This window comes from Melitaea cinxia, chromosome Z (assembly GCF_905220565.1).
Source record: "Melitaea cinxia chromosome Z, ilMelCinx1.1, whole genome shotgun sequence".
Taxonomy (NCBI): Eukaryota; Metazoa; Arthropoda; class Insecta; order Lepidoptera; family Nymphalidae; genus Melitaea; species Melitaea cinxia.
In genome coordinates this window covers 17,325,041-17,337,335 of record NC_059424.1, presented here as the reverse complement: position 1 = coordinate 17,337,335, position 12,295 = coordinate 17,325,041, and the positions used below count along the sequence as shown (strand labels likewise).

Sequence of the window (12,295 nt, the reverse complement as noted above, 5' to 3'; positions counted from 1 at the left end):
CTCGGGATTTTCTCAAACGTAAGTAGGATAGTACGATCTGAACGCCGTGTACGTGAAAATACAAATGCGAAACAAATAACGTTTCATACACTACCTTAATTATAGCACAATAGAAAATTAACAATATAATAAAGTACTATTACAATTTCAACATTAATAAATTAATGACGTAATCGAGAGTTTGATGCGACTCAGCGTAGTGTGCCAAGTTAAATCTCATTTGTTGATTGCGAAAAATCTAGACAAATAACGAGTGCTTCAATGCAATTGTAATATGAAAATACATAGCAAAAAATATTAGTTTATTGATTCAATAAATTAAAGGTGCGGTCACCTCGCAGAATCTTAATAATTAGTTTGACCGCCTATCATCGGGTCAGCACTATCCAACATCTATAAGGTTATCACTCGAGCATTTCTAGTTATTTTCTTGTAATTTTCCAAAGGTCATTTCTTAATTATATGCTATTATTACTAAGCATATATAAGGTTAACATTAAAATAAATCTTAACGTAAAAAATTAAATATTGACGCAAGATAAACAGACATAAATAGTAAAACCATGAAATGAATTTGGAATTAATAAATGATTTTACTAATTTAATATAGTTGACATTGTTGCCAAAAACTTACGATTGAAGTTCAAAATGATCAAGAAATTAATTAATAGTTAATCAAAGAGAATTGCATTAAAAACTGCAGTATTTTTTTTCAGCTGTTAGACTCCGAAGTGCATTCGCGAGGCAGGCAGATAAAGGATTTGCAGTTGTTTATATCGCTACTGTGCGAGGAGGTGCGGGCGGGACGCAGTTAGTGCGCGCGCGATGTGCCGGACGATGCACGCGTGCAATGCTACGTATTAGTTCGCCAGCGACCACGAAGAATTGAACATGGCCGATTGGTTCCTTGATCTCGACTACGCCAACTGCGCGTACGATGCGTACCCATACCCGTACTACCAGGAGAAGGAAATGCAGGATGCGCCGGCGCAGTACCTACCGCTGCAAGCGCAGCCCTATCCATGTCATTCACCGAATCTGACCGTTCTACTCTCCTCGGCCCAGCAAGGGATGCAGCAACCATGCGACTACAATCCAACCCCCCCGGGGTACGTCCATTTTTTTTCTAATTGTAATTACATAACATCTCTTGTCCACCGCTATATCAATTAATATTATTGGCGTGACATGATCGGCACATGTGAGCTGTCTAATTTATCGTTTGTTTCATACATTGTAACGTAGTTAGGTTATTGGTTTTATTATGTTGTTATGATTAGATTATTAATACCGCCACTCGCTATGTAAATCACTCGGAATGTTGAAGTTTTAATTACTCGTTAGATATTGGCACTCGCTAAGTGGAATGTTTAAAAATTCTTTGATATTCTATATATTTTTCTACGTATTCAGTAAATGAGCGGTGTATTCTTATTAATTAAACTTTGTTTAATTAAAATTCGCTATGCCTTATTGTTTATTACATGAATTTGATTAATTCATAATGGAAAATTGCTGGAACTGTTTGCTAAGAACTGACACTAATGAGCTTACTACGTCTGAGATAATAGTACATAAATAAGTCATTCACAAATATTTTATTGATATCGTTTATCCAAGTATCGATAAGAAATTCAATGCCTTTCACTCGCTTAGTTTTATCGAAGCAACAGAATATTTAAATTTATCATTAAATATAATTTAGTTCACTTAAATTAAAAAACTTTTAATTTGTTTACAAAGATTTACTTATTTAACGATTACGTTTATATTTTAATGATTTAAGATTATATTGGAAAACTTTATATAGTTAATGTTAAATTTCGATTGATTTTTTTAAAGCGACATTCGTATTTCAAATTTTTAATTTAATTTAAATAGCATATTTTATTGTCGTGTAAGTTCGCTATATTACTTTTAAAATTTGACCGACATATACATAAAAAAGCAAGATATAGTTAAATTTTTTATTAAATATAGTCAATGATTATTTAAAAAATAATATATTTACGTACTAATTTGTAAAAATTAATATAATTTATAGATACATGTATGTATTTTATCGATTTTATTATTTTGTTACTTGAAAAAACTATAATAATTTCTAAGTTATTGCCACTTAACGCCTTGTATATAATAATTAAAAAACATTATACAAACTTATATAAAACATTTGAATTTAAATTTATAATAATTGTGTTTGCTCCCAAACGAAAAATCTATCGAATTCTGCCTAAAAAGTACTTACTTACTTTTCGCGTTATATATAATAATGCGTATTTATTTGACTATTTTTTCGTCGATCAATGTTTATTATAGATTTTTTTTTAATTTTATTATTAAAACCATTTAAATTGTATCGACATTGATGACTACTTTTTGAATAATATTTGATAACGTGTATTTACGTCAAGTACACGTTATCAAATATATGTATATATTTTTTTCAATTATAAATATTTTTTTGTATACCTTCGTTATATGAATATCGATGTAATTGAAGCAAACACGAGCAAATATTGTAATATTTTTATTTTATTTTTATTGGGTAATAAACAAAATCAATAGTACAGTCATACACAATACAACACTAACACATTTTCTAAACAAGTTTCTACTTATATACACATACACAAAAATAATTTGGAGTGAAATAAAAAAAAAATTTAAGATCTTTGAAAATATAAAAATACAAAACAGAATGTTTATTTATGTATCATAAAACATGACCCTACGGAGCTTTCGGTTTTATATACGACTTTTACTTTATTCATTCAATAAATAAAATCCATAAAAATTGAATATTTAATCTCTGTCTCTCTTTCTCTCACTCCCCCCCCCCTCACCCCCCTCTCACTCTCTACCGTTTCTCTCTTACCGACTGACTAGTTGAGTGATCGATTTCTTTAATTAGTGCCCTTGACGATAAGAAGTATCTCAAACGCTGCAGTTGATGTTTGCTGTTTTTTTTTTTTGCGATTTGACGAGCAATTTCTCTGCCATGAGTAACATTTTCTTTCACTTGTCTTACTGTATAATCGACGTTTGACCGACCGACTACCGATGAGTTTATGTGTTATAGTTACTGTATCTACTATATACTCGAGCGAGAATCAAACTTTCGACCACCAGCGTTTAGAACATAAGTGTTGCTGATGTCCTCGATAGTGACTGTTGTATAGTCAATTTTAGAATATATAAAAAAAACATCTTGATAATGTAGTCATGTCACATATGTCTGAAATATATTTTTATTTTATTATGTTTTTTAAAGTATAAACATTTAATCGTTCAACAAATAATGTAAGTTTTTTACTTTAATACATTAACGTTCAACAAAACAAAGTTTTTACTTTTACACTCCATGCAAACTTCAAAAATAATTGTGTTTGCTCGCAAACGAAAAAAAAACCGACTTCAATTACATCGACGAGTAATACAACGTAGATCGACGAAAAAATAGTCAAATAACTACGCGTTATCAAAGATTACTCAAAAAGTAGTTATCAGATCTCGATAAAATTTATATGTGACCACATGATAAATATCAGCCTTTGAATAAATTAAAAATTATTAAGATCGGTACACCCAGTAAAAAGTTATTACGGATTTTCGAGAGTTTCCCTCGATTTCTCTGAGATTCCATCATCAGTGCCCAGCTTCTTTATCATAGTACCAAACTAGGGATATCCCCTTTCCAACAAAAAAAGAATTATCAAAATCGGTACATCCAGTAGAAAGTTATGCGGTATAATACAACGTAGGTCGACGAAAAAAGCGTCAAGTAAAAACGCATTAATAGATATAACTCGAAAAGTAGTTGTTAGATCTCAAATAAATTTAAATGGGACCAATTGGCACACACTACCTTTCGATTAAAAAAAAAATTGTCGAAATCGGTCCACACGGTCAAAAGTTCTGATGTAACATACATTAAAAAAAAATACAGTCGAATTGAGAACCTCCTCCTTTTTTGGAAGTGGTTAAAAAATCATTTACCGCGGTTCCCAGCTAATATGTTTCTATACTTCAAGGACTACTATGACAATAAAAGACGCCGCTTAAGGTACCTCAAGATGTCTTAAAATCTAATATCATGTTTCACACAAACCTTTAGTATATATAGTTCCAATAAATATACCTCATTATGGATTTCACTCACTACATTGAAAGTCAAAACTATTTAGTAAATGAATAACTTATTGCTACCCTCCACCATTACAGCCTATACAGTCCACTGCTGGACATAGGCCTCCACAAGTTTACGCCAAAAATAACGTGAACTCATGTGTTTTGCCCATAGTCACCACGCTGGGCAGGCGGGTTGGTGACCGCAGTACTGGCTTTGTCGCACTGAAGACGCTGCTGCCCGTCTTCAGCCTGTGTATTTCGAAGCCAGCAGTTGGATGGTTATCCCGCCATCGGTCGGCTTCTTAAGTTCCAAGGTGGTTGTGGAACCTTGTTATCCCTTAGTCGCCTCTTACGACACCCACGGGAAGAGAGGGGGTGGCTAAATTCTTTAGTGCCGTAGCCACACAGCACAACTTATTGCTACATAGAGACGCAATACCTAAGGCGTATACATATCAAAAGTTATTTTTATCTTTGCAAAACTATACACGTAAACATATTTTCAATTGCTTATTTATTTAATTTCGAACTGGGTTCATAACATGGAATTTGTATGTGTGCAGTAATATTAGCCGCAGCGTTCAGTATTTAAAGCAACGGAATAATAATAACATATTTTCACGATTCGAAGTAATTGTACTAACGGTTTGATAACAAAGTACTGTTATGCATTACAAATCCTAAATGTACGAAAATGGATTGATGTTTGTTAATATTTTAGGTGAAAACAATGAAACTACATTATTGAAACAGTATGTGCTGTATGTATATATTTTTGTTATACAGTCAGCTGAATATTACAGGCATATGCTCTGATACTGTGTGACTACGGTACTAAAGAATATAGCCACCCCCTCTCTTCCCGTGGGTGTCGTAAGAGGCGACTAAGGGATAACACAGTTCCACAGCTACCACCTTGGAACTTAAAAAGCCGACCGGTGGCGGGATAACCATCCAAATGCTGGCTTTGAAATACACAGGCCGAAGACGGGCAGCAGCGTCTTCGGTGCGACAAAGCCAACCCTGCGGTCACCAACCCGCCTGCCCAGCGTGGTGACTATGGGCATAACACATGAGTTCACGTTATTTTTGGAGTAAACTTGGGAAGGCCTATGTCCAGCAGTGGACGGTATAGGCTGTAATGATGATGCTCTACAGACAGACATACAGAATCATAAGTCACAATCATAATCACAATTGAGCCTACAAAATCCACTCCAATGCGGGTTGGCGGATACCTTCTCTATTATGAGTACCGATTGTTATCAGATATCTATCATAAATATAACAACAACCGGGACCGACTGCTTAACGTGCTCAATCATTCTCCTACATGGAGAAATAGACTTATGCCCAGCATTTACAGGTGAATTGTAACTTTTAAATTATACCTACACCTTACTTCCTTAGAGTCTTCTACTTCTTTACACTCTACGTGTAAATACAGTTAACTAATATGATTTATAAATTAATAAATCTACGCAAGTGTAGCAGAGCGTTAAACTTTTAGGTAAAAATTATTAAATAACTCACAGATAACCTTTTACAAATGTTATCGACACTTCTTTTACTCCTTAAGAACGATTACTGTAATGTGTAAAAATTTAATATTTTTTTAAAATTAATATCTATATATATAAAATTTCGTGTCACGATGTATATTAGCGATAAACTCTGAAATAACTGAACCAATTTTTATCAATTTTTATAAGCATCAGTAATTTAGTCCAACTTGGGAGATAGGGTAGTTTTTATCTCAATTGGAGGTGGTGCTGGTATCGGTATGCAAGCAATCAAATTTGGTCGCGTTTTCCGTACAGGACAACGTCTGTCGGTCCGCTAGTACTCTTATAATAGTTTTATCGTTCCTTAGAAGGAATAGTAGGTAATAAATAAATAAAATGACCAAAAATTTCCTTATATTATACATATACAAATAGACTTATTTATAAAAGTAAAGTTAGTGGTTAATGAGATGTATATATGATAGATGTATCTGAATGAAAAGTTTGTAGTTTCTAGTTGATGAGAATTAAGCCATAATGGTTTATTTTACCATTTTTGAAAAAAAAAGTTTGTGTGTATTTATGTACGCACGCAAGAAGTTATACTTCATTGACTAGCTAATTTCACGTTGCTAACTTCTTTCTTATTCGTTGACTAGCTAACTTTAGGGTGTCGGATTTTTTTGAAGGTGTGCGGGTGCAGGAAAAAATTACTCTTATCATTTTTCCATAAAGCGCAAAAAGAAGTATAACTTCAAAAAGTTTTGTACTAGCTCGGACACGTGCCTGAAGTTTTCACCTCAAGAACGATTATCGTACTATTTATCTTCGCATTTATAATATTAGTATGATAAATAAATAATAATTAAAAACGCCTCACCCTCAACGGCCCTACTAGGATTTACTCCCGAGTCGGGGGATTCGGAAACACACTCATTATATAAGGACAAACGTCCAGGCCACGGCAAACACATAAATATTTAAATATATATGTGTGAAATATTAGTTTTATATCGCTTCTGCCATTAATATCCCATTGCTGGGCATAGGTCTCTTTCCCCATGTCAGTGAAGGATCAGAGCTTAATCCTACCATGCTGCTCCATTGCGGGTTGACAGATATATTATTTACTATGAGTAACGATCGCTATCAGGTGTACATGATAAAAACCGGGACCAATAGCTTAACGTGCTCTCCGAGGCAGGGTGGGGAGACCCGCAAGGACTAACAACCAGACCGGAAATAAATAGTTGTATAAACACAAATATCCACTCCGAGCGGGAATCAAAGCCGTGACCGTCGGTGTTTATGCACCGCCGACACGGCACACGCACTATTACACCAGATCGATCGTCAGTAGTCTTATATCATTGAATTAGAAATGTTAAGATATCTTTGTACAGTAAAAGAATAATTCCAGTACAGTCCATCATTTTCCACTGCGCAAATAACGTGCGTGGGAAGACATAGAATTTACTATGTACTGGAAGATTACGTTTTATACGCAAATTATTTCATATTCAACTTACCTAGCCCCAGTTTTGTTTGAATGCAATATATAAATAAAATAATAATAAAGCTAAAATAACTGACATAAGTGCACAAAAGCATGCACACACATACGCGTACACACACGCACACACACAATTTTATTCAAAATTCCATTCATACGCTTTTATTTAACCTCAATTCAGTCGGAGTCTGTGTTATTTCCAGTTTTTTCGCTCAAAAATCTATGTAACCGGTCTGGACACTACTTCAAAGCGAGAGAATTATTTGATTTAAAAAAATAATAATATAATTCTATTCTCAAGTATTGTGGCGACAAAATCAAATCATCTTCTTTTAAGTTATTATAAATGTTTACTATCTGACATTTTCAATTATATGGTTGCGATAAAATTGAAGGTGTATTTAGACGAATATAATTGAAAATAAAAAAATAATTAAAAGCCATACAAAGTTGCGTGGTACAAAATGAAATAAAAAAATTCTTAAATCAAGTAGGCTTCAAAGGCACTTTTGAATTATTATCATTCTTTAATAAATCATATTTTTTAATTAATAATCTGTAGCTACCGTCGGTCTTAAATGTATAGGTTAATAGATTCATAAAGTTTCAAGGAACTCTGCTTTAAAAAGGAAACTTACGTTAAAGACTAGGACTTTAGAAGTTCAATCAAAAATGTTTCAATAGAGCTTTTGTAACATTTCTAAAATTATATTACAAAAATAGGGGTTTATTAAGCCACTAATTAAGTTGTCTAATAGTAATTTCTTTCAAAATACCCGGTCTTTTAAAGTTGTAACATGTTGTTTATTAATACAAATAATTTGGTTAATTGCTTCTATTGCATTAGGCACTACTCTGAAGGGAATTGTAGATTTTTCTAGATACGTCAAACTTAATAGGAAACTTGAAATAAAGTCAGTCTGTAAAAAAATAATAAATGCCAGCTCAACAAAGCTTGACACGCTTATAAAATATGTAATGATTCATTCCGATTGTGAAATAGTAATTTAAAATCGAAATCGAATAAATAATTAAAGTAAAAGTTTTAAAGTAATTATTCGTCATATCGATCATTCAAGTACCTAAATTAAACTTATTTATCTATATTATATTAGTATACATTAAATGCATAATTTACTTATAATAATATATACTAGCTGACTCGGCAAACGTTGTCTTGCCACTAAACGCTATTTAAACATAGGGGTTGTTGGTAGAAGGGTGAAAATTTAGGGTTGTGTGTATTTTTCAACGCCAAATCATAATAAAATAAAAAATTAATAATTTATCTCAAAATTAAAAAAAAAATTAGGGGTGGACTACTCTTAGCATTTAGGGGAATGAAAAATAGATGTTGATAGATTCTCAGACCCACCCAATATGCACACAAAATTTCATGAGAATCGGTCAAGCCGTTTCGGAGGAGTTTAACTACAAACACCGCAACACGAGAATTTTTAAACGGTTTTATTTAGCTCACCCCGTTTGTTAAACGGTTTTATTTATTTTTTATTTATTATTTATTCTTGGGTCAAATTTAGTAATTCAAATCTCACCCTCTTCCTGTCAACCGATTAATCTGAAATTTTGTATACACTTTGGATTTTGGTGACAATACAATTATGTTTATTCATTATCATTATAAATTCAAGATGGCCGCCGCTACAAAATGGCGGATAATTCATGTTTTATTAATCCCATCAATATGGGTATCAAATGAAAGGGCTCAACAAGCAGAATACAATATACTATAAAAAATTGAAATCCAACATGGCGGCCGCTACAAAATGGCGGATAACGTAGGTTTTATCAATCCCATCAATATGGGTATCAAATGAAAGGGCTCAACAAGCAGAATACAATATACTATAAAAAATTGAAATACAAGATGGCGGCCGCTACAAAATGGCGGATAACGTAGGTTTTATTGATCCCATCAATATGGGTATCAAATGAAAGTGCTCAACCAGTATAATCAATGTACTATATAAAATTAAAATCCAAGATGGCGGCCTCTACAAAATTGCGGATAGCTTAGGTTTTATCAATCCCATCAACATGGGTATCAAATGAAAGGTCTCAACAAGTAGAATACACTTTACTATGCAAAATTGAAATCTAAGCTGGCCACCGCTACCAAATGTCTGATAACAATTTTTTATCAATCCCACCAATATGGGTATCAAATAAAAGGGCTTGATAAGAAGAATACAGTGCACTATACAACCTCAATATTTAAGATGGGCCTTGCAATAATGAAGCACTAAATGAATTAAACAGAATGCGAAATAAAAACTAAAAACTAGAAAATAAAAATAGGTAAAAAAACTTTTTAAGTTAAACGGTTTTATGTTAAACATACATTGCAATGTTTAAGATAAATGTACTAAAAACCAAAAAATAATAAAATAGATACAGTCGTGGGAATTATAAACATATGCATAGACTAGACTAAAATAAAACCGTGGGGCACGTCAATTGTCTACAAATTATCGACTTAATGTGCGATAGAAGAATCGTTTAATTCGTCGTTAAAATAGGCAGTTGGCCCGCAGACGGTGAGGAAATTACTTACTATTTTCTTGCTCATGGAAATTCCAATAGTTATACACTCCATGTAAATAAAAGAGATGTTTCAACTAGTTTATCGTTGGACATTCACACTGCTGACTGGCGAGGAATCGTTTCACTGCTCGTAGTTTGTCTTTAATCGACAAAACATATGATAAAAGTACTACTCGCTCACCACTATGAAACCCTAAAACTCGCTTATAATCGAGCTTGCTAGCTTGTTTCCACATTCTAGCCCTACTTATCACACGTCCATCGTTGTCGGTTGAACAACTGCCTAATTATAGTGTAACATTACAAAACAAACATTTTAATCAACGATTGTAGACAATTGACGTGCCCCACGGTTTTATTTTAGTCTAGTCTATGCATATGTTTATAATTCCCACGACTGTATCTATTTTATTATTTTTTGGTTTTTAGTACATTTATCTTAAACATTGCAATGTATGTTTAACATAAAACCGTTTAACTTAAAAAGTTTTTTTACCTATTTTTTATATATTAGATAAAGATTTTATGTCAATTTATTTGTTCAAAAAAATTGTTGTTCTCCCTTCAATTTTCAATAAAGCTTATAAATATTACACTAAAAATCATAGAAATGAATTTACCATAGTTCGCATGAACTGTCTAGTCCTTTGTATATAACAATCACCGTAGTTTTGAAACTATAACAAAATTAAAGTATTAATAAAAAAGATTTAAATAAAAGTTTAGACTGTTAGATTTGCTAACGGCCAATCAAGAATCAAATACAATCTGATAATTAAGACGTTGATAGGCTAAAAGCCTCAGTACTACTCAAACTCAATACTTAATTGATAAATCTGTTTATTCTGTTTGGCTTTGGGGGTAAAACTAATACAACAAACTGAACAGAAAATGGGGTGATAGGACATTAATTAATTGCTTGGTGACAACATTTACTTGGAACATTTACTCAGCTCTGCGAAGAATACGATTACCAATTTAATAATTGGAATACTTGTGATTATCAGCTATTATTTAATTGAATACTCTATCTAACTAAAAGCATTACTTAATAATAATAATAATAATAATAATCTTTATTGCCATGAAAGACTATACAATGAACTTATTTCTAACGGCATCTGCACAAAGCATAGCTTGTATCGCAGAAACCAGGCATGCAATTACCAGAAGAATAGTTTTTAGGCACAGCACGAGCCGATATAAACTATTTTATATACAATTACTAAACAAAATAAATTAAAATAAAATAATAAAACCATAATATTAAACGAAAAAATAACTTATTCTCGTTGTGTTCGTGTATTTATAAGTGTGTGTATGTGTGTGTACGTGTGCATGTGAGTGCGTGTGAGAGCGTGTACGTGTGAGTGCGTGTGTGTGGGTACAGAAGTTTTCCCCATTATTTATAGTAAGTTTTCTGTTTCTGCATAACCCAGCCCCAACAACCAGTGTTCAAGTACTTCTTTCAGTTCGTGAGTAGTGAGAGCATTTATTTTTATTTTACTGTGTACGCGGTTATATAGGCGCGGTAAAAGGTAGTGAGGATGTCGTTTTGCAAAGGTTGTTCGTGAAGAGGGAACCGGAATTCGGTATACTCGCTGCTTAAGTCTGTGCTCGTGATCTGGTAAGGCTACTGCAACTTTATGTATAGACATTACACCTCTTAGTATGAACAGTTGCCGAACTCTTAACAACTCGCAATCTTTATATAGTAGATCCGAACTATACCTAAATGGCTTGCCAAGCATGACCTTAAGAACTGATCTCTGAGCTCTCTCGACTCCGATCATAATTGACTTGGCAGCACCACCCCAGACTCCTATACAATAGAGGATAAGGGGCTGACACAGTGCCCTGTACACATACGACATAATGTTATCGGGAGCTGAGTGTTTGAGGGACTTAAACACAAAGGTAGTTTTGCGAATTCTCGATGCCATATCGGTTATGTGGTTTTTGTAAGACAGGTTTTCGTCTATTATGACACCCAAATATTTTATACTGGTTGTGCGAGCTATCGGATGACAATCACAGTATGAGGGTATTAGGCTGCAGGTATGTAATTTTAAACATGCCGTTGCGGGAGGTTGTGATTTGCGCGTTTTGTGAAAGGCTATGTGCTTAGTTTTATTAATATTTAACGTCAGCAAGTTTCTCAAAAGCCAATCAGCTACACGTGACATTCCTTGTTCTGCTGCTTTGTAGGTTTCCTCCCATGTAGTACCTTGAAAGAATATTGCTGTATCATCGGCGTAACAAATGATGTCTTTTAATCCCGACACGCCTTCAAACATGTCGCTAATATACACAAGGAACAGAATAGGTTACGTATTAACCATTTTAGCTAGTGCGTGCCTTATCTGAACTCTCTTGAGTTAGCATTCATATTGATTGGAATATTTCTGTAAGAAATAATAATTGAGAATCAATATTGACGCTGTATTTTCCAATATTGTAATGTTTACTGATGTTTCCTATGACTCGCGGAAAAATGTTAAAGAACTTACACACTGTCTAAATAAAATCCAGTTCAATTATTCTGGAAAATTGAATAAAAAAAAGACGTTTGTTAAGAGTT

General features: G+C 33.2%; 1 protein-coding gene across 1 annotated transcript in view; it reads left to right on the top strand.

Moving 5' to 3' along the window:
• Window positions 1–778: 778 nt before the first annotated feature.
• The window catches only part of LOC123668453 (circadian locomoter output cycles protein kaput-like), a 71,896-nt gene continuing 60,379 nt past the window's right edge, over window positions 779–12,295 (top strand). The window contains exon 1 of the mRNA XM_045602187.1: window positions 779–1,109. Coding sequence (XP_045458143.1) covers window positions 892–1,109 — 218 coding nt within the window. The 5' untranslated portion in view covers window positions 779–891. The remainder of the gene's footprint in view (window positions 1,110–12,295) is intronic.